The 24,072-nt window shown below is 47.0% G+C and overlaps 1 protein-coding gene across 1 annotated transcript in view; it reads left to right on the top strand.

Moving 5' to 3' along the window:
• Positions 1–18,018, top strand: part of LOC138582591 (platelet-derived growth factor receptor-like protein) — a 194,679-nt gene extending 176,661 nt beyond the window's left edge. Inside the window, exons 5-6 of the mRNA XM_069654006.1 lie at positions 13,165–13,304; positions 16,727–18,018. Coding sequence (XP_069510107.1) covers positions 13,165–13,304; positions 16,727–16,957 — 371 coding nt within the window. The 3' untranslated portion in view covers positions 16,958–18,018. The remainder of the gene's footprint in view (positions 1–13,164; positions 13,305–16,726) is intronic.
• Positions 18,019–24,072: the final 6,054 nt, after the last annotated feature.

Raw genomic sequence — 24,072 nt, 5'->3', positions numbered from 1 at the left:
GTGCCCTATGACTACTTTTTGATTGTCCTATTTTAAGGGTTGTTAACTCATAACTATTTATCTTGCATATATTTCAAATATGAAAAGAAGAGCCCTTTTTCAAAATCATCTTTTACAATGTTAACAGCCAAGATGTTTGAACAAGCTTATCGATTGGGGGATATGTCTCTATAAATTGGAACATTTGGCAATTGACCTACCATGAACAGCATTCCTATTCCAAAGGTTTGTCCTCAGTGTTTATAAAACAGGCATATTAAGATCACAAGAGAAGCAAAGAGAAATACGTCTTTCTCCACTTTGGATGTATGTACTCTTCCATTCACAGTCAGCCCTTCGCCCTGCACGGAGTCCTTGCCACATTGCAATGCCTAATGGATAGAATAATGAAACCATGTGCAATTTCGCTGGGGCCTATCTAGATGACATCGTCCTTCGTAGAGAATCCTTGAAAAGTCACATTCGACATCGCTATGCTGTCTGCAATTGTCTTCAAAAGCTGGACTCACTGCTAACCTGCAACATGCCACCTGGCCACTCAACTATCAGTAAACTACATAGGCTTCCTGGTAAGGAACCACCTTCTCCTTCCTCAAAGCAACAAGGTGAAAGAGGTTAAGAGTGCCCCCTACCCACAAACTGAAAAAGACATCAGTGCTTCCTTGTTTTAGTTGGATACTACGAACGTTTTATTCCAAACTTGTTGACTCTTGCAACACCCTTAACAGCCAAATTTGGGAAAGGCCAACCTAACACTAGTCTGTTAGGACAACAAAGAGGAAAACGCATTTCAGGATCTGAAGCCCAAACTGTGTAACAGCCCAGTGTTAAACATGTAAGATTTTTCAAAAGAATTGATATATGATATGATATGATATGGCATTTATAATTGGCTGCAAACAGAAGACAGATGCCTCTCTGGTAGGTTAAGGAGCTGTTCTCGCTCAGGTCAGGGATGGGAAAGAGAAACCTATCACATATATATTAGTGTAAAAATGTTCCTCAGAGAGATCAACTACTGCATTATTAAACTAGACTGCATGGCAGTAAACTGGGCCGTACATAGCCTATGGTATCATCTAACAGGGAAGAAATTCTAACTGATAACTAATCGAGCACCCCTGGTGTGGATGGCCTGCAACAAAGGGACCAACCTAAGAATCCTAAGGTGGTTCCTGGTACTACAGGCCCACACCGTATCAATTGAGTAAAGAGCTGGAAATAAAACAGCCTGACATAGACTTACTGTCCCGATATCCTAAAGTAGTTATCCAGTTTCCATGCAGTATGTATCAGGGTCATGGGCATGACCCTGTCAGTGGGAACAAGGACTCCCCCCCCAATCTGGGGAAAGAGGCCTACCAGGGAGTAAGGCAGAATCTGTCCCCTCCAGAGGTGGAGAGGGGGTGTTGGGAGGTCCCCACTGCCTGAACACCTTGAATGTGCCTTGAATGACCATAATATTTGAAATCGCCCATTGCTATAGACACTTAATTCTGGCACAAGTTCTCTTTGTTTCCTTACAGAATTACCCAAACCAGCATGTATTGCCAAACCAAGTGAACCCAGGGGGCTGCAGGAGAAAACTGATGACTTCCATGCAGACTCTAACAACACAGCACCTGTCAAACTAAGCAAGCCTACTCTTCCTTTGATTGCCTGGTCTGCAGGCTCTATGGCTCTCCTGGCCTCTCTCTCACTGTGCCCACCATCTACAGGCTACCTAGCCAGGTCACCCTCTTCCTCTCAGAGTGGGCTGACCACTCCTCTTGTCTCCTTGCCTCTACCTCTCAACTTGGCCTCCTCAGAGACCTCAACATCCACCTGCATGCTTCTAATCCCTCCTGTGGGCCCTTCCACAACCTCTGTGACACGCTCTCTCTCCATTCTACCCTCTGGTCCAACACACTCTGCCAGACACACCTTGGATGTACTCCTCTCCGCAGACATCCCCCTCTCTAACCCTCTCATGACTCCTCTGTCTTGGACTGACCACTTTCTGCTTTCCTCTCACCAAAAACTCTATGTCCCTCAGGCAAAGCCCACCCCAGCACTGCCACCTACCTTCTCGGTCATTAGGCCCATGAAGCATTTGTCAATGGATGCCTTTGCCTATACTTTCTCTGCTCTTCCTACTCCTGTGGCTGACTCGCACTCTAACACATCCCTCTATAACCTGCATCTTTCTATCTCCAACACTCTGAACATCCTTGCCCCTGTTATGAGAATCCATCTGAAGCCTACCTCCAAGTCCAACTCTTGGTATGACTCCAACCTTGCCACCCTGAAACGCAAGTGCTCGGTGGCTGAGAGGAAGTGGAGGGCTTTGGGCGCATCCTCTGACAAACTAGCCTGTCGCCTGCTCAAAAGGCAATACAGACTCTCTGTCCTGTCCAAGAAGAAAGTCCACATCCAAACCTGCATCTCTGCGGCCACTAACAACATGGCAGAACACTTTAAAATCTGCAAGGAGCTCGCCAGTCCTTCTGCAGTTCCCCTCCCAGGCCCTCTGTACAGGTCTGGCTCCTCACTCAGGTCCTTGCTCTCCTCTTCCTCTCCCTCTACCACTCTCGGCCGCCCTCCCTCTCCTCCTCCTTTCTCCTCCTTCTCTCTGACAACACCTGACGATGTTTCTAGACAAGTCCGATCTATGACCGTGTCCAAACAGGTGCTCCCCTGCTCCTCCAGAACCATCAAGGACCACATTGAAACCTGCGCTCCAGCCGTGGCCGATTTCTGCAATTGCTCTTTCACCACTGGATCTTTCCAATCTCTCCTCAAGCACTCTCTTGTGCACCTCCTCCTTAAAAAGCCTTCTTCCGATCCTGCCTGTCTGGCAAACTATCGCCCAATCTCTACCACTCCTTTGCTGGGCAAACTCCTGGAAAAGCTGGCCATCTCCCAGCTTACTCTCCACACTGAATATGTTGGTTATCTCCATAACCATCAATCTGGCTTCAGAGCAGCCAATGGAAACTGCTCTCCTGAACACCCGTGAAGATCTGCTCTCTAATCCTGTCACCAGCCTTCCTTCTGTCTTCATCCTCCTTGACATTTCCTCGGCTTTTGACATGGTCAATCACACCATCCTGACCAATCGACTCTGTGAGAACCTGGGCATCACAGATCAGGCCCTGGAGTGCTTGACCTCCTTCCTCATGGACCGATCCTCCCAGGTTCAACCTGGGTCTTTTCTCTCTACCACCTCTCTCTCCACATGTGGTGTTCCCCATGGCTCTGTCCTCTCACCCTGGCTTTTAAATGTCTACTTGGCCCCTTTGGACCAGCTGATCTCTACCTTCTCCTATAACTTTCAGTGTTATGAGGATGACACTCATCTCTCTCTCATGCTCCCCTCAGCCTCCTCTCCTCTCTCGCTCATTCCTGACTGTCTATCCACGATTCAGGATTGGTGATCCTCCAACGATCTCTGCCGTAATGCTTAATGCTGCAAAAATCAAGTTCAAGAACCTCTGCATTGTCCACAAGGCTTTCTGGGGCCGGGACCCGCACTACATCCAACTCTCTCTTTCAAAACACCTTCCTTTTCAAGCCCTTCGCTCAGCTACCTCCAACTCTCTGAGGGACAGACGCTTCTCCAGGCAGAAAGTAGAGGGTAGATCGCTCTCCTCTACAGATGCCTCCCTCTGGAAGGGCCTCCCTACCCCTCTCAAACTTGAGCCAGACCACCTGAAGTTCTGGAAGCAGCTCAAGACCTTCCTTTTATCCTCTGCTTTCTCTCTCTCCCTCCTCTGCTGACCTACCTATCTGCTGCGCTGACTGGTTGCTTGGCTACCCTTACAGTCTCACTGGGTACCAGACTCCTCCATGATCAGTCTCCCTTGCACTTCCTTCGAGCCTACCGCACGCTTAAGGGCTGTAACTGTAACCTCTACAGTTCCCTGTCTCCTTGCACTTAACCAGAGCTGTGCTGCCCTGCCTGCACTTACTCAGAGCAATGCTGCCCTGATTGCACTTCCACCCTTCCCTCTCCAAGGCCCTTCCCTGTGCACTTTGCGTTGTCGCACTTGCACGATCTGAATGACACAAGGCCTAGTAAGACCGTTTGTCTTGTCCTCAAATCTTTCTTCCCTCCCATGTCTTGTTGCGCCTAGAAACACTTGTGTACAGGCGTGTTATAAATGTCATATCATATCATATATCGAATGGAAGCAGAATTCTACACAGCCTGAATGAAACAAGCACTACGACGACATGACATGCAGCAGGGACCCTAACGGAGACTGTTGAAATTTCCACTAACCAAAAGGGGGCAGGAACAGAGAGTATTGTATTGTATTTGTCATTTATATAGTGCCCTTTCCCCATTTGTATGGCCTCAATGTGCTTTATAGTTGGAACACCCTTGATGACTACAGTCCAGATGCAGGAGGTTCTAAGAGTTTAAATTAAAGATGCGGGTGGGCATTATTGCTGGGATAGGACTTAGGTGGGCTGGCTAGGGTCCATTAAGCATCCCAGACATCAAGCACGTGGATGGGTGCTGTTGGTGGTTTAGGATAGAGTTCTAGTGCTGAAAATTCAATGTGTGCCCAGCCAGACCAAATCTTTTTTCGTTGGTTGTCGCTGTATACTAATGGCAGAGATGTTGAGGTATGCCAGGGGTTTCAGTGTGGATGGCTATGTGTGCTGCTAGACCAGAATAGAATAGCCATAGCTGCATTCTAGGGTGCATGGATGGGTGGCAGTGCCTGTGGCCTGTGTCCACAGACATGGTGTAAGGTATACGTACTGTGGACTTGGCTGGATTTCGACTGCTGTGTTCTTTTTCTTGGTCCAGCACGATTGGATGGTCTTGCTATTTGTGGTCTCCCACTAGTTGTAGATGGGTACTAACCTGGGCTACCTATGTTTTCATGGGATTGTGCTCCAGGCCAATATGGTGGTTTCATGGAAAAATGTAGTCAAGTAAAAATGCATTCAGCAAAGTTTGTAATATATAGTCGTTCATCAGAATCAAAGTGAAAAAACATTCCCAGTAATAAAATTGCCAAAAATGCTATTTTCAAATAGTGCAATGCTGTTACTCCTCAATAAAGCCAGGCAATAGTCAGCCCCCAGCAATCACCAACTCCATTCCTACGCATTAACCTAACTCATTACAACCCTTGTTCTACACTGAAACGACCGTCCCCAACAGTAACACTTCAGCGTGCTAATCATTTTATTTGGATGTGACTCACTACACAACACTAAATCACCATTACTGAAATCCCAATAGCAGCTCAACACCTGGGCGTTTAACCCCAATCCTACTCCAACATCACCAGCCCTCCACTTCCTCACTAGGCCTTTAACAATTCTCCAAACCCATGCTGTCAGCAGCCTTACCTGACTTCACCCAAAACATCACCAGTCCTCCACAATCACCCTAATACTTAAACCAATTCGTCTTCACGCTAGCATGAATGAACCCCCTAGCATGACCCCAAAACCGCTAACATAGGCATTTTCCAAGCCCTCTAAACCCTAATTAACCTTAATGCTTACCCTAGGCCCTGCAGCACTTAATTTCTAACCTGATCCCGTTATGGTTCACTGGAAGTGCACCTAAAAATCACTGATGGGGCCCTCTGCTCCTCAACAGCCAGTTCTACTGTAGGCATGAGTGGGTGGCCGGGGCCCTCTGCTCCTCAACAGCCAGTTCTACAGTAGGCATAAGTGGGTGGCTGGGGGCACTCTGCTCCTCAACAGCCAGTTCTACAGTAGGCGTACGTGGGTGGCCGAGAGGACTTCCAGGTTAAGGTGGCTTACCTTGGGCCCGTTTCCCTGCTGAGGATAAAGGCCTGGGACTGTCCCACAAGCACTCTTTTTGCAATGCTTGCAAACCTTAGCAAATTCCTGGCTTGTGGAGACGGGGGCCCTAGGCTGCTTCTGAGCTCAGGGAAACCTGTATTTAAATGACTTCCTTTAGCACAGCTTTCCTGGGCTACAGTTGCCGAGTACAATTGAAAGGTGGCAGTAGGGAGAAGCCAGTCCAGAATGGAGAAGATAAGAGTTGCAAGAGAAATTCTTTTATCAGGAGAATTTACACACTCAGAAACTATCTAAAAGCAACAATCACATTGGCATTAAAACCGAAGTTGGCTCCCTGGCCTGCAGCCAGGAGTAGGAAATATGAGGATATATGAGGATTATGAGCCTTGGTCTGGGAGTGGACATCAGGGAAGGTGTAACATGCACCTACACGAAACACTTACGAGCAACAAGGCAAATCAAATTCATATTGCATGAGAGCATGGTGGAGCATTTTGGCAGAGGGGGGAGCCGGTTTAAATACTCCCACCCCTTTCGGGACACCAAAAGGCAGCATTTGCATCCAACCCTGCATGCAGAGGCCAAGCCCTTGAAAAATCAACACTATGCACTGGGCTCATGCCTGAGGGAGGAACAGGCTGGGGGCACATACGGTTATGTTGGTCCCTTAAGGAAAAGGTGACTAAGGGAATAGAAATGAATCCCTTGTCACAGTCCTCTTGTAGGTTTATACTTCACTAGTCACACCACAATGGTTCTCTGCCATGACGCCATGTGCACTATAGCAGTGCACCCAGAAACACAAGTACACATATCAGAGAAACAAAAGGCAGTACTGCGGTTGCATGCGTCCTATGGTATAGCGCCCAGAAGCAAGCATGTTTCATATAGAAATGCTAAACCTAGGTGTGAAACCAGGAGGCCACAAATTCGGGCAAATCAAAATACGAATGTCAATGACAAGTCTTATCCATCGGTGTGCTTGCCACGTTACCGAAACCAATAAAACCATTGACATTCACAGCAGCAACTTCATCCAAATAATACAAACAAAAATGCAAAACTTTTTTCACTTTATTTATCTCTGCATCTTGTGACAACTTCAACTAGATGGGCTTTCGTGTGGGATGTGTGGGTGAGGTGAGGAGATAGACCAACAGAGCAGAAGGAGGAAGAAAGGGGAGATGGAGCGGATTGTATGATTGTATGTGATCGTGAGTGGTAGCTGTGTGGGGTGTAAGAGGTATGATACGATATGGCATTTATAAGGCGCCTCTACACAAGTGTTTCAAGGCGTGGCGAGGCGAGGGACGGGAACAGAGGGAAGACAGAGACCACGATCTTAGATCTTACTAGGCCAGATGACATTGAGATTGCGCAGTGCAGGGGAGGTGGGGGAAGGGGAAAAGTGTGAGGGGGAAGAAGGAGGGGAAGTGCAGTACATAGGATAAGCAGTAAATAAATAGAAAAAATAAATAAGAAGTGCGGCCAGCTGGTGGCAGGTGCAAGGGTAAGTGCAGACATCAGGTTTCAAGTGCTGGCAGGGGGCTGTAGGTATACAGAACCAGCCCGAGAGTGCAAGGGTTGCCAGGGGAGCAGTGCAGGTGTGCAACTGGTGGGGAGGGGACCTGGGCCCAGGAACAGAGGGTGGCCAGGTGCCCAGTGCAGTTTAAGTTTCAGCCAGGATTTCCGCAGGGGAGAGGAGGAGAGCAAGCAGAGGCAGAGAGGAAGGTCTTGAGGTGCTTCCGGAACCACAGATGTTTCTCCTCAATTTTCAGAGAGGCATGGAGGCTGTTCCAGAGGGAGGCCCCAGCCGAAGAAAGAGATCTACCACCAACTCGTTGCTTGGAGAAGCATCTGACCCTCAGGGAGTTGGAGGTGGATGAGCAAAGAGCTCGAAAAGGAAGATATTTAGGAAGAGAGTGTTGAAGTTATTGAGGCCCCAGACCCCAGAAGGCCTTGTGGGCAATGCAGAGAGTTTGGGACGTAATCCTTGCAGCCACTGGGAGCCAGTGCATAGATTTCAGTCCCGGAGAGATACGATCCCTGGGCTTGAGGCCAAGGACAAGTCTCGCAGTTCTGTTTTGGATGAGTTGCAGAGGGCGGAGAAGAGAAAGAGGCTGTTGCAGTAGTCCAGCCTAGAGAGAACCAGAGCTCTGGAGACAGTGAGCTTCTGGGTGAAAGTGAGGAAAGGAAGAATACCTCTGAGGAGGTGCAGCTGGTAGTGTGACTTCTTAGAGATGTCAGAGATGTGAGGAGAGAATGAGAGTGTGGAGTCGAAGATGAGCCAGAGGTTTTTAGCAACACAGGTGGGAGCAGGAAGAGGGCCAAGAGAGGCCGGCCAGAGAGAGACAGGAAAGGAGGGAGCGGGAGAGCAGATGAGGAGAATCTCAGTCTTACTGGCAAATAAGGCAGAGATTATTGGCGGCACACCACTCCTGGATAGCAGACAGTTAGAGATGAGAGAAGGAAAAGTGGTGGCTAAGGGGAGCCTGAAAATGAGCTGATTGTCATCCGCATAGCACTGAAAGTTGGGGCAGACAGCGGCAATGCGGTGGAAAGAAGTGCCAGGTATTGGTTGAACAGCCAGGGAGAGAGGTTAGACCCCTTGGGAACACCACAGGTAGAGATAGAGATAGAGGAGTGGAAGGGCCCCAAGTTGGACCTGGGCGGTAGGTGGTGGAAGGGAGAGTGAGCGAATAAGAAGATTAGATAGAGGGAAACCGAGTGTGAAAGTGGTGCGACAGGTAAAGGGAGAGTGGTGACTGAGTGGTAGAGTGAAGGGAGTGACAAGAGTTGTAGAGGGGATGGTTGCAGGGTAGGGAAAGTAGTAGGGGGAGGAAGGATGTGTTAAAGATAGGCGGGAGTCATAAAGAACTTCAATGGGTTGCCATGGACAATCACTATTTGACCTCAGCAACAGGTTCCGAGTGGTTATGGGTGCCTAGAGATAAATTATTGTGGCAGTTAAGGCACCACCCGATACTGGGGATCATTTGGGAAATATGGAAGGAAAAGAGTGACATGCGGAAAGTTACTTCATGACCGTCCCCCTTGAGTCATCTATGGGCCCCGGTGTCAGGGAAAACATTCCCAATTTGTATAGATTCCAGTCCTGGTTCGAAGCTGGACTGGAGACAGTGGGTCAGCTTTGGAAGAACGGGTCCTTTATCACAATTTCGGAACTCAGTGAGATCCTCAGGTTGGGCCTCCTGCCTGTTTTCCAGTTTTTGGAGAGTAAGGGAGTTCTGACAAAGGAGGGATGGAAAGATAATGCAGGTAGGGAACTTACCCCCTTTGAGAACCTCTTGAGCTCCGGAACAGAAATGAAAGGATTAATATCCGCCATGTATAGGGAACTGATAGAAGCGGGAAAGGGATCCACGTTGCCTCTGAAGAATAGATGGGAGAAAGATTTGGGTGAAGAAGTTGATCCGTCCATGTGGAGTAGAATGTGCAGGGCTGCCCCTAAGGTTTCCATATCTAGCCAATACAAACTTCATGCGATCAAACTGCTACACAGGAGGCAATATGACCCCCTCAGGATCTCTAGAATGTTTCAGTCACTGAGTCCACTTTGCTGGTGTAAATGTGGTGGAATAGCTGATTATTGGCACATGTGGTGGGGCTGCCCCAGGATCAAGGTATATTGGGACGAAGTCCTGGGATGGATCAAAGATCTTGATGGCATTCAGAGGTCTGCAGGCCCTTTTCTGATTCTCTTTGGGTTTGAGCAATGTGAAGACGAAAGGAATAGGATCAATGATCTGGCAGCTCACCTCCTGTTAGCAGCCTGAGCCACTCTGGTTATGAAATGGAAGGCTGAGAACATACCAAGCAAGGGTGAATGGACTAATGTGGCATTGAATATTTGTGGTATGGAGAAAATAACTTCTAACCTGCATGCAAAATCTGCACAAGGTGACCTACTTTGGGGAGACTTTGTTCCTAAGTATATGGCATATTAGAGCGCAGACTCAATTTAAAAGGTTGCACCTATCCACCTGAGGAGAATATTCTGATCTGTTACATTGGAAAGTACATATTTGATGGCCCCGAGGACCTCACACAGAGACAGCCTATCTCAATGCGATTGCTATATACATTACACACCAATCGAGTCATTTTTTTTATAAGCGCATTAGCTATTGAGCAAAAAGAGACTGTGCTGGGGAGGGTGGCGGCGGGGGGGGGGGGTAAAAACTTAGTTTGAATAAAGGGTACTATTTCTTTTCTTTTTCTTTTGTGTTTTTTGCTTTAATTGTACGTATTTCATTCTGTTTGATCCTGAACACTGTTTTGTAATGCTTTGCTCTATACTTTTGAAAATTCTAATAAATTCAAAAAAAAAAAAAAAGATAGGCAGGAGAGGAGTATGGGAAGATCAGAGAGACATGAGGGGAGAGGTGGAATGAGAGAGAGAAAAGGGGTAGAGGGGAAGAAAGAGGAGACGGGGTGTCAAGGAAGGAAGGTGTGAGAGCTCAGAGTCCAAGGTGGGAGAGTAGGAGGGAGAAAGATGAGAGAGGAAGTAGGAGTAGTCAATGGTGAAGGATCATGGGCGTCGTAGACCAAAACTTCGGGAGAGTCGCAGGTTGCAGACTCTGCTTTAGAAACTCCTCCTTGCTCACATCCATGACTTTGACTACCACCCACCTTCACTTAGCCCATTTTGCTCACTCTTCTGGTCTTATTTTCCTGGTCTTTCTTTATCACAAAAATAAGTTAGAAAGATTTTGCACTTTACAACCTCTATGTGTAAAGCAGAAAATGTGTTAGTTTTTTTCTTATATAATTCCAAACGGTTTCAACAATCGTTACCTGTTAGGGCTCTCCGAACATTACTGGCTACATGACCTTTGGACACCCCACCCCCTTTCCCTGGATTTCAGCCTCTTCACACATGAGGAGGTTGCCTGAAATCGGCAAAACATAAATGTGGTCATAGAAGGACAAAGCTCATTTTAAGCATCTCAACGCGATGAACAAAACTTAAGGTCCTCTAGGACGCACCGTTTCTGAGATATTTGCACCACAATACGCTGCACCGCGTCAGGTCGAGACGACAGGTGGGAAGAGAAGGAACACACAGGAGGTCCAAGTATGCTGCAGCATGCCAACTCTCGCCTCCCCTTGACGGCTGCTCCAGGGTATGTCAGCCAGCCACACGTGCCCATTCCCAATGCAGTTTACTTCAGAGTGCAAAGCACATCAAGTGATAAGCGACTCAGAACAGCGACCTACAGGATCATTGATTTTCAGCAATTGTAGAGTGTTCTGTGAGTCTACAGAACCCGTGAAGAGTTCTGATACTTTTTGTTAGCACCTATCTATAATAAACTTCCAAAATTATGCATTTTCCTTTTAATGTTTGGTATATTGTGGCAACTGGAATACTTTGCTGCCAGCGAGATTTGTTTTTTTAAATTTTGGGGCAAACTGTGAGCAAGTAGATTGCTCTGCATTAAGGAATGATGTGTTTGAATTATATGATATTGTATAGTGAGACAGTTATTGCTCTGTACTAATTACTGAAGTATTTCTTTGGGAAATTAATATTGTACTTCCATAGCTTCATGTGCACTAACAAAAAGATAGCAATCCATATTTTTTATAAAATGCATTCCATTCAGGAAGAACTGGTCAAAAAGTGCATTAAAATACACAGTTTACTCCAATTTATAGAAATAATAATGGGGTGGGGAGTGGCTAACTTTCCATGACAAGGGTTTCTTTCAAGTGCAAAGCATATTTCCTCAGGAACGTCATTAAGGGTTCACCAGGGGTCGCAACTGCGACCTCTGGGGTCTCCCATACTACACCTGTGGTCTACATTGACACCCCTAAATAAAAAATATCAATTTTCTTTTAATTATTTTTTTTTTAAATCAATCTCCTGGGCTGTGCCCAGCACCATGAGGCTTGTTGCTTCTGGAGTGGCTGGCTTTCTTGTTCAGGCCTCAAAAAAATAAAAAAATAAAACGGGTTCCACAAGGCTAACACTTTCAGCAGTGACCCTAAATAAGAAAGAATAGGAATACCAAATAATGTGTCTTTCTGGAATTCTTTACAATAATTGCTAAACTCATTAAAGGTTTATTTCAGGCACACTTCAGGGGGCGAGTCACTGATTTAGTCTCTTCTTAAACACCTCAACTCAGCCTTTCATCCTTCTGAGGTTGATAAATGAGTACCAACACATGTTGGGTGATGTATGTATATTTTTCTATATAAAGCGCTTAAGTGTAAGTGCTATACAATAACACATCATTATCATTTGGTCATGGACGTCTACTTGCATTCACAGTAATTTTGTAATATGGGCCTATACACACTGATCTTAATGATGCATATGGCGATCCATTCTTGTATGAAATGTATATCACATTATAGTGACATCGTAACCATATTTGTAGGAACGATACTATGTGATGCCACTTCCTGTCTTGTCAAGGGGTGAAAGGTTGTGTTCCATCGCTTCCTGCAATATCACCTGCAGGAGGGGCCAAATGACAATACTTCCTGTGATGTCATCAGAGGTCAAGGGTCATGTGATGTCACTCCGCTACCCCTGACATTTGGGTGAAATAACGTCCCTGTATTTTCGGCCACACCCTCATCCTCTCTTGAAGTCACCTGCCACTCCCACAAAACCACCAGTGGGAATGTGAGCCACAGAATAAAAGATGGTGGCACTGTGGGCAGCAAGGCTGGCGGGAGGAACAAGCAGCGAGAAGGGCTTCACTGGAATGTTTACAAGCAGCGGGCAGTAACAGCAGTGCCCTCCCCAAAGCATCCTGGGCCCAGGCACTTATTAGATTCTTATTTTAGGAATGATGCACTGGCTGCACCAGTGAATGCAGGTATGGTCATGAATAGAAGTCGGGGTTTCGCTTTTATTTTTTTGCCAAACCCAGAGCGGCGCTTATTATTCTGGGATTTCCTACCAACACCCCAGGTTTTGCATGTGCCTCTACCCCCATCCCACTTACATCCCACACCTGCCCTCTTTTCTTACAGGACCACGTACAGCGAGGCATCAAAATGGCAGAAGGGTGCTATACAAGACCATCTTACATTACATTAGATATGTCCATCCTCTTGTTCTAAATAGGACAATTTGCCAAGGATTCTGATATCATTATTGCAGTTTGTAAATGTATATTTTATCAGTTAGGGAAACGGTTTATGGCATTGGAGAAAGGGGAGAGTGGGGCGATGGCCAGGATGGCATGAGTCCAGAAGAACATTGACCCTTCCTTTGAGCACAAATATGATGCTTTGAGTGGCTGCTGTAGCTGTTTTCAGACACTGGTTTACTTGCCATTCGCTTATTTATCACCCCATTGTCTCCTCTGTTTTGTGTGATCCTTTTCCTGTCCTCTGCAGTCCCTTCATCTGCTCCAAAAGCTACAATCCAGGCCTCTGTGAGCTCTATACGTGCTGGGGAGAACTTTGTTGTGACCTGCGTCGTTCTTGGTGAGCCAGAAATAAGCGTCGACTTTGCCTGGGAGTACCCAGGGCAAAAGGTAAGTGCCCTCTCTAGGAGCATCGAGTGGGGTTGTGCTCCCAGCTTAAGCATATCTATAACCAGGAGTTGTGTGGGGGTTTCATCTGTGAGAAATTAGGGCACAAGGGGCATATGCTCTACTCATGTGAGTACCCAGGACCGCAGGTAGGTGTCATTTCATCTGCGAGCATCCAGAACAATGGTGCTTATGCTCTAACTGTGAGTTCATCTGGGACTCTGGGTGAATGTGAACTGCCACCTGTGAGTATTCAGGACATCTGGTATATGTGGATAAAACACAATAGGCCTGTCTGGTTGCAATTTGAGAAGTAAAGGACGGTTCAGCTAAGAGGATCCAGAATAACAAGTGTGTGCTGTCCATCCCTTGTCTACTTTGAGGATTGGAGCTCTGAGCACTGGGCCACCCCTTGTACAGATTTTCTCTTCTATTGGAGGTGCTTGTGTGACGACATGACTACTGATATGGGAGAAAAGGAATGAGTAGTGGCTAAAGCGCCTATTCAACCCCACATTACTAAAACAGCAGTAATCCCAACCATAAAGGTGGAACAGGCATAGCCCGAGAGGTATACCTCCTCTACCTCTTTGGTAATATGGGCAAAGGGAAGTCTATACTCTTCGGTGAGGATTTCGAGGTGGTACAGATGCAACACAAACAACAATAGTATGGTGGTACCAAAATAAAAGAATATCCAAAGAAGGCTGCATAAAAATAGGAACTCTAATAAAACGAATAATGGACACAACTAATTACAAACACTAAAATCCACCTCTGCAAAGGGAAACATGGGAGAATGCAGACTTTGGAATGCAGGAGCACTCTGGGTTTCAGGAGAGGGGGGCAGACAGGCAATAATCTCAGCAGAAAATGTTCAATTTCAATGAAGATGCCCTTGAAAAGGTAGAGAGCGGGGTCTTACAAGTCACAAGGACCCTAAAAGGCAGGCCAGGGTGCTAGGGCCACTTAAAGTACGTTTAGTTCTTGGTTTAGTTCTTGTTCTGGGGCTCAGGAGCATTGAGCAAGGCTCCTAGAAGATTCCTTAGGTGGTGATTCAGCGTTGGATTGATGAGCTGGTCGACTTGGTCCAACATTTGGTGCGATCCGAGTGGCAATGGAACAAAGACACATGTGACATGCAGGCTATTTCAGGGGTTGGTGTAGCTCACAAGCGAATCACAGCTGTTCCTTAACTTCTAGGATGCTGGGAGACCAGTTCAGGGGCTCCAAGGGAAAGGTGAGTGCTTCCTTTGGCGCTTCCCAAATAGAACGTCCTCAAGACCAGTGCCACACTTGCACTAGGCCTTGTCAGGACAGCAGTTTAACCCCAAATGTACCTTTGGGATGGGTTTGGAGAAGAGTTTTTCCCTGCAATAGAGCCTTCTGTCTTCATCTCTACGACAGAGAACTTTGGAATCCTCAATAGAGTTTCAGGTGGATCTTTTTTGTCTTGAAGTTCAAAGATGAATCCACTAAGGGGAGGGTTTCCATTTCTTATATATACAAAATGCCCCAGCACATTGGTTGCTAAGAGACTTGCCTGCTGCAACTATTGTCCTTTGTCTTCTGATGTCATACCAAGAACGCTCTGTTGGCAAGAAATGGGGACAGGGCAAGGTGTTCTCGGAGCCGCAGAAAATTCCAGGATGGTGGAGCCTCTCTCTATGCTCAGCCTTTCCTCTGCCTTACTCTATTTCTACCCCCTTCCTCTTTCTGTCTGTCTACTTCAAAAAAGGACTCCAGTAATCAGCACCCTGGTGTGAGAGGGCCATTGCCATGACAGGACTAACTTTAAAGCACCTGTTCCAAGGAGACTTACCTGAGGGGCGCGGTGCCCTGTAGGAAGGTGTAAAATTTTGTCAGGGGAATAAAAAAAAGGTGGCTTCTTGGACAGGGTCCCACATGGCTGCTGTGGGTAGACGCAGGCCAGAACGCTAAGTCTCACCAAGCCCTCTGACGACTGAATCACCTCACTAAGCTGACATCCAAATGTTTGTTGCTTTATGATTGTGTAAGCTCAATAGCCACTGTGTCATAACTATACATAACTTGTTTTTAGAGCTCAACATGCCACCAAGTGGCTGGAGTACACCATTATCATGTGATGAACCAGAGGTGCAGGTGATTAAAAAGCCACCTTTGCATGTTGGAACTTTGTGCTCCAGCAGAGGTTGTGACCTTTGAGTCTGCCACTGGCAGCAGGGCACTTGACTGAGATGCCAGGAGACAGTCACAGCAAAGGTACACGAGTGCACTGTGTTTTTGACATGGAACCTTATGAAAGGGGGTGTCTGAGTAGCAGGCCTCCCTTTTAGAAACAGAATAAATTGTATCATTTTATTGCTAAATATGACAAAAACATGGGTTATTTACGCTACAGAGATGGCATGCCAACAAACCTTGATAACCATGTTCTGCGGCTGTATCTTCCCTGGTAACCGCCACAGCCTATTCCCACCTGGTGCATCTGGTCATGCCGCCTTGCATATTGATGCACTGGTATCTGGTGCTTCTTCCATGAAGCAGAACAATGCAGCCAATCTTTTAGGAACATCCAGCCCCCTCTTTCTTTATCTTACTTTGGGGAGCATACCAGCACACATGGAGGAACAAGAGGTGCCTTAGCCTGATGCATTTAAAACGTGGCATGATTGATACATTTTTTCACAAAAGCAATGGGTTCAAAACCAGTATAACATTGGAATGTAATTGTACGCAAAAATGACCGTTCAGCAATTAATGGCAACGATGCCCTCCATTTGAATTGCAGTTTATAAAAATAGATTTTTCTATCATCTAAGAATACATACCTGTCACCATTGATGCAATCTCTACTTTGGGTTACATGGATAAGATTTGTTTTTTATGTAGAGCTTCATGCCAGACTCCTGCCTTTAAGCACTGAAATAATTGTTCTTTCTACTACCCAATATAATGCAATGCAATTAATGGACCTCAGTTGGATGAAAGGTTGATTCAGCTTGACCAGGACTCAAATCCTGCTCTGCAAGTTGCAGACAGGCATGCTATGTTATGTTTTATGCTTTTATACTGCACCCAATCAGCACCCTGAGAAGAGCACTCAACACTCTGAGCCATCTCACCCTCTTTACTTCCAAACAATAGGACCTTGTGGCTTATTCCCATATCCTGCAAAGGGATGACTGGACCATGATGCAGTGTTGCCATTATGGATTCAAGGTCAGGCACCCTGTGGCTCTGCAGAAGTCTTGACTTACGAATCCCATGATCCCTCACCATTGACTATGCCGGCTGTGGTTGATGTGCATGTGGGGTCAAACATATGCAGAGCCGCATGCTTCTACCCATGATACGCCACTCTATGACACTATGCAACATCTGAGCTTAATGAGATGACGTCATTTCCTGATCCCTGCTCTGCCTCTCCTCTCCCCTCCTAGATTGGCCGCCCCCCTTACGTCCGGGAGAGCACAAACCTAGTGCGCCGTGGAGGACAGCTGCTACAGGAGTCGGAGAGCAGCCTGAACGTGGACGGAGCCCGAGCTGTGGATGAGGGGACGTATACCTGCCGTGCCCAGAACCTCCAAGGCACCACCACTGTATCCACCCGTGTCAGCGTATTGCCCCCCGCTGATGCCACACCACCCCGCAGGCCTGCCCGCGCTGGGTAACGGGTCAGGCCTAGGGTAATGTGGATCATGGGCAAACTGCTGTAGCAACAAGAAACCAGGGCAAGCAAAGGAGTTTATGGTCCTACAGGCGAAGTGCCATAGGGTGGCTCAAGTAGTGATAAGAGGCCCCAGTAACTCTTTGGGGAATCTGGGGGTGCTTTTCCTGGAACTGCCTTGCTGTAAAACTGCCCTACAAAGAACTCTTGCCCCTTTTCTCGTAGGAATTGCGCCCCACTGTCCACTCATGATAGACCCATGTGGTAATTTGTCCAAAATACACAAACTGAGAAGAATACCAACTTCCCACTCTCCTCACCAACACAAAAAGGAATAAAAATACCTGCGGAGAAAATGCTGGCTCTGGTGTCATAGCAGGTTAATATAAGTTCCATAAACCTCCGCCATACCATTACAGTACGTGGCCACAAGCATGCAGGACAGGAAACAGTTGCTACCTCTCGACTAAACCCTCCTCCCCCTTTCTGGCAACATAGGCAACTCTGCTACCACAAGGTTCGTACCCTAAGATTTCTGCAGGTCTTATCCTATTTGTGATTCGCTGGCAGAGGGATACTTTTACATTTGTTGCCATTTACACTGTCCACATATATGCTTAGGTGGCCCGGCATCTCTCCTATAAACCGTACGTAAAAAGAAGTAGTTGATCAAAATATGCAAATGATCAATGTCCCTTCGGCTACAGTTGGACTGATCAGACCAGTTCAGCGGATTAATGCACCTGCTGTAGAGCTATGACAGTTGTAGGCGTTTACTTTGAATCCCACAGAAAGTGACAGCCTCGCATCCTTTTGAGCACAACGAAAGGACTGCAGTTGATGTGGGCAGCAGCATACTTGGCATTCATGGAACTACAGAGCCAGGTGTCTGTCATCAGACACCATGCAACACATTGTTCATTCACACATTTACGGTGTGAACTCAATGTTCTGCATTTATAGATCTGAGGCTGCATGTCATTATTTCAGTTTTAAAAATGCCTTTTTGAAATTGTACTTGAGAAACAATAAAAAAAAGTATGAATAAACAATGATAACATTTTCCATTGGCTGTGGTTTGTTGGTTATTTGTGTTGCTTCTTTGAGGGCTGAGATGGGGTGGGGGCCATGACATTCATGTAATAAAGGCTTATGGAGGAGTTAATGCAGAGGCCCCATGTTTTAATAAAATGAATGGGGGTACTAAGTAGCATAAGATATCAGATGAGTGATGTTAGAGGAAGGGACCTCACAGCAAGGCAAAGCATGTTTTCAGCCCATGGTAGTGATTGGTTTCCACCTGCTAAATGTTTGCAAAAAACTATTTCTCAGTTCCATAATTCTTAAAACTATGAATGATTCTGAGGCAAAATCCCCAAGAGTAGTGCCTGAGGAATGGACTCATTCAAACTTTGAATCACGCGAATTTCAGGTGGTTTGAACTAAGGTGGAACTTATGAAAAGTTTGAAACACACGTTTGAAACGTTGGTGTGGGGGGCTATCTAAAGAGCCAAGTGGTTGGCCTTCTTGCATTCTTGTGCATCATTCACAGAGGTAGGCTCTGAACGTTTGGGAACGTAAACATACAGTAGTTAAGTGGGTGCAACGGCTGGGAGAGGTGCTGACAGTGTGGAGGTTTGGAATTACAGTTTTTAAAAAGGATACTAGCATATTTGTTGATACCGTTTGATTCTGCTGCATGTCACATTCATTTAACTACACAAGTTGCATCAGTGTAAGCGCGCCACCATGCCTGGGGGGGCGCGTGATGCCTTCCAAAAGAAAAGAAAACGAGTAACGCTTTTTTTTTTTTTTTTTTTTTTTTTGGCCGCACTGAACTGAGCATGTGCAATGGGGAGCCACTGGCTCCCATGCACATGCTCAGCCAGTGCGATGTGGTGGGGGCGTGGCCATGGAAACAGGAAATAAACGCAGCCTGGACGCGCGCTTTCCTGCATTTGGATTGCGCGTCCAGGCTGCGTTGTGGTGTCCTGTGTTCCCTGTTGTTGTTGTTGCTGCTGCCGCCGCCGCCGACGAGTCCGAGGTAAGTGACTCGTTCCGCTTTATGTTTAACACGGCTCCCCCGTGGCAATCTGCCATGGGGGAGCCGCGTTATTAATGCAGCACCGGTCCCCCTGCGCCCCTCTCTCCCTGCATCCCCCACATTGGGGGGCATGCATGGGGGAGAGGAGGCGAGCGGGGGACCGGAACTGCTCTGTTGGTGTTTTTTTTTTACAACGCTGCTCCCCCATGGCAGATTGCTGGAGCCCAGCAATCTGCCATGGGGGAGCCGCGTTGTTAATGCAGCACCGTTCCTCTGCGCCCCTCTCTCCCTGCATCCCCCACATTGGGGGGCATGCATGGAGGAGAGGAGGCGAGCGGGGGACCGGAACTGCTCTGCTGGTGTTTTTTTTTACAACGCGGCTCCCCCATGGCAGATTGCTGGAGCCCAGCAATCTGCCATGGGGGAGCCGCGTTGTTAATGCAGCACCGGTCCTGCTTCATTTGCCATGGTTGTGTTTCCAGTCATCCATTGGATCCCTAGCTTGCGCAATGCTCCTCGTTCTGGAAAAAATGTGTTGGTTAAACCAGGGCTCTCAACCTTCACCCGCCAATAGCGAGTGATCATGGAGAGTATATATATGGTGTGCATTTGGCGAATTGAAGTGGTGAGTGACTTCTCATGCCTGGTAGTAACTTGCAGCTTGAAATTTATTTCTCTGGATATGAAGTCAGGTTCGTTTTCAGTGTTGGTCCTGTTTGACAGATGATTTACTGACTTTTGGAGAATGTTTTTCAACTTTTGGTGGTACCTTTTTTCTTTCCCAATTCTGAGGTTGATACTCCTTTCGGCAAAGCCTCTCCTACAAACTGATGGCACTTGGCCATAACTAAGGTTCTTGGCTCTAGGGAAAATCCCCAAATGGTATGTAATACCACATCTGTCACTACTGCAAATTCAACTACTACACTAAGCTCATTTCCTTTCTCCTCCCCTAAACGCAAGCTATCTATGGACCCCTAGTCAATGCTTGCCCTCCTCGTTCCTGCTCAGATTGCGCTACCGTTCCATTTTTCCCAAAACTGAGAGCTCCGCCATCCACCACCACCACCCCTTGCCGGTATGGATTTCACAAGGCCCCATTTTCTTCATGCCGTATGCCACCTCTCACTGCAAACCCATCTCCTTTGGATTCTCATATCCTGTATTTGTGGGTAAAGCTCCAATCTGCTTTTAGTTGCCTGACCTCCCCACAAAGCTGTCCTCTTGCACTACTAACTGCCCATCTGATTTCTATCACTGTATGGCGCTGCATTGCTTGATGCCACATCACGGGTGACCGGGGGGACGGGACATACGCATCATCATACGCATCATCAAGGGCAAGCCTTTCCTAGCTGACGTAGGAGCCCATCTCCCAATACAACTCCAGGAGGAACTAATGGAGCTCCAAAGTGACCGCCTAGTAGAGAGCCAATTCAGAAAATTGTCTTTGGGTGCATTTTGGCAACATGTGTCTGCAGAGTATCCAACTTTATCGAAATGTGCAGTCAATGTACTTTTACCTTTCAGCACCTCATACCTGTGCGAAATTGGGTTCTCTGCACTTGCAGCCCTAAAGACAAAATATCGGTCAAAGCTGGAGGTGGAAGAAAGCCTGCGGTTGGCTATTGGAAAAATTGAACCCAATATTGACAGGCTGGCTGGTGAAAGGCAGGCCCACCCTTCACACTAGTTCTCCAGTATGCCACTGTCCAACTTGCAAGTGACAGCATTGACAGTACGTTGTTGTACTTCAGAAACAAATTGTTACAGCACTTGCATAGCAAATGTTACTACAGGACAGCAATATTGGGTGTGTTCGTTTGTGTGAAATAAATACCCAACACTATTTTTAGTCGAGTCCTCTGTATTATAGCAAAATAATCGGAATGCTTTGTTCACAAATATTTGTCCTCATCTGATTTGAATCATTGCAAGCAATGATTTTGAAACAACGTGGTGTGTGGCATGCACTCCTTCGTTGGGGGCACCATTATACTCCAGCGCGCGATAACCGTTCGCAACCGAGTAACATTTTGGAGTACATGTGTATAGGGGGGGCCTGGGCCGGAGAAATTTTTCTTAGGGGGGGCTCGGGGTCAAAAAGTTTGAAGACCACTGGTGTAGGCTGAGATTGAAATCAGCTGGGGGGCCTGAACTGTGGGATACACACACAAGACTTTAGATTTTGTGTGAGACTTATTGGGGTCTGGAGAAAATCACACCGACACCTGGCAGGATAACGTGACATACTTTCTAAGAGTGAAGACATATACGTCATCTAGAAGTGAGTGAACGCAAGGCGCCCATGCCCTAGGGTGCCACTCTGGTTCAGGGAGGGGCGGAGAATCTCTTAGCGCAGTTTGTGCAATTGTGTTGACACAATGACGTGACACTTGTGGTGGGGGAAAGTTCTAGACATTCCTCCACCTCATTGAGGTATCAGACCACTATCAGTTGCCATCTCTTGAATTGAGTGAACTGCACAGATGCCCCTGAGTGACAACCGGGTACAGGGAGGAGCAGAAAATCCCTCGGCGCCCCTTGAGCTATTGTTGCTATGCTCACGTGACACTTGTGAGGAAGTTACAAACTTTCAGGGAGGCAGAAGATGACAAGCTGCCACTGTCCATCTTGAAGTGAATGAAGGGCGCACATGCCCTTTCGTTGCACTCTGGTGCAGGGAGGAGGAGAGAATTCCTGAGTGCAGCTTGGGCTATTGTTTGGACATCCTGGCTTGACAGTTGTTGTGGGTGAACGCTACAGATGTTCACAGAGGCAGGGGATACATATCCGTGTCCATCTCTTCAACTGAAAGAACTTCAGAAGTATCCTTGGGTTAAACTCTGGTGTGGGGGGATCAGTGACTACCTCAGTGTACGTTGTGCTATCATTGATGTGCTCGCCGCATACCTGTGGTGGGAGGAAATTACAGACATCTAGGGAGGTAGGAGTTGTCCATCAGTGTATGTCTGTTGAAGTGAGTGAATGGCACATGTGCCAACACTATGAATGGGGTTCTGAAACAATCTAGAGGCAGGGGCAGACGTGCTGCTCGTAGTCTCTTTGCACAGTCTGCAGTTGTAGAATATCACAAGGACATATGGAGGTCTCATAAACCCAACATTCCATCCCCACATTCGAACCGATTCGAGATTCTTCAATCCCATAGGCGACTACGGGCTTGAGGCATGTCGAATCGGCTGCAGCAATTAACGCTACTTAAAATTTCAGGATAGCAGTGACTTTAATAGGTCACCCTGAATCAAGTAGAGACCTATGAGTTTGAAGATTCTTAAATCCGACACAGCCACATCACTAAACAAAGTGTACTACCCACAGTGTAAATGCTGAAGCGGGTTCGAAATGCTCCAAACCAATTTATGGTTTGTAATGTTCTCTTTGTCATGAGTACCAATTTCGATTGGGTAATAATAATGTATGTAAATATGTGCTATGTAAACCGCTGTGGATTAAAGCCCTATATAAAAATTTAATTATCATGAACTTTCCGGTCTCTCAAGTAAGTTGCAGGCAAGTTATTTTTTTTTAGTTTAACAGATCAAGTTGCAGTAACTATATACATCGACCCACCAGTGCCCACCACCCAGGTAACTGATCCCAACGGTCGTGGGTGGAACACTCAAGGGACACGTTCCAGATGCCCTTACAAACACTATGACAACAATACAGTCAGGCACACATGCATAGGTACAGGCAGCTAGGGTGGCACGTAGTGCTATTGAATTGAGGAGTTTCTAGTCGGGTCGAAATTCGAGCTATATGACTCGATTCCACAGAACAACCTGCGGTACATCGGAGAGACACTTTGAATCATTGAAAACCCACAAAATGTTATACAAAAAGTTTGCCCTGCACTACCTAAGAGTAGACATTCACTCCCACAAAGGGTGTTTCCTTGTCAAACACTGCTGTTCCCAGGTCAAATGAAAAGCAAATCCTGGAAAACAAACAATGTATTGAACCAATCATTACAGGCAACCTCCAGAATAGCACAAGAGCTTCTTGTTAGAATCTCACAGGCTCATCATGCCCATTATGTTAATGTTAATGTTAAAGGTCATTTGTACCGCGCACTATCACCACCGGAGTGGTCCCCTGGCGCTATGGCGGCTCTGAAAGAGGGGGGGAGGGTGGGTTAGTGGGTGGAGGCTGGAAAAGTGCAAGATTGCAGTGATGTGCTGTTGGCAGCCTCAGCCCGGTGGTTCCGTCGGCTGGGCCTGGGGTGTGTATGCGGCCGGTAGTCGTCGTGTGCTGATGTGCGAGTCTATGTGTTTTTTTGTTTTGTTGTTGCAGTGTAGGGAAGTTTGTGCGGTTTGCTGCGCTAGAGGTTTGTGGTTGTGTTTGGTTTGAAGTTTGAGAGGTGTATGCAGAGAAGGAATTTGTTAATGGTATTCGTTAGTCATCTCTATCCTGGACTGAACCGGTTGGGCTCGTGTAATCTTACCCGACGGGATGCTTGTACACCCTGAGCCTCAGGAGGTACGTGCCCGTTTTTTCCATTCGAGGCCGTTTGAGGATCTAGCTGTCCCCTCCGCCCGCTCCCTTAATAACCTTGCATGCTCCTCACCCCCTCCACATGACTAGCGCCATTGCTAGTGTCCATACACCCGGTTGTGTGGTGATTGGTGGTATCTTGTCCGTTCCACAGCCTCGTGGAACCTAGTTGTGGCTGTACGGGCGGTGGGGGATGGTAAGGGTTGGCTGGAGTAGTTGTATCCGTTTCTCTGGGTCTCGCGGGTGGACCCCTGTGTCCAGCGTCAGCTCTACTGGTGCCCAGGGTACTTCTGTCGGTTCTAGGGGTTTGTCAATGTCCTTTTTTGATGAGTCGTTTGTCTTATTGTTGTTTCGGTTTTAGTCTCCGGTGTTGAAGAGGCAGGTTTTTAGTAATTTTCTGAATTTAAGGTGGTCTTTGGTGTTCCTTATTACTTTTGGGATGTTGTTCCAGGTTTTCGCGGCTAAGTGGTAGAAAGCGGTGCCTCCGAGTTTCTTCTTGATGTAAGGTTTTTGTTCCAGTCGGATTTCGTTGGTTGACCTGAGCGGTCTCGTTGGC

Source organism: Ambystoma mexicanum, chromosome 3q, assembly GCF_040938575.1.
Source record: "Ambystoma mexicanum isolate Mex_15411 chromosome 3q, UKY_AmexF1_1, whole genome shotgun sequence".
NCBI lineage: Eukaryota > Metazoa > Chordata > Amphibia > Caudata > Ambystomatidae > Ambystoma > Ambystoma mexicanum.
Note: the sequence above shows the minus strand (reverse complement) of the source record. Positions and strands in the feature narration are given on the sequence as shown.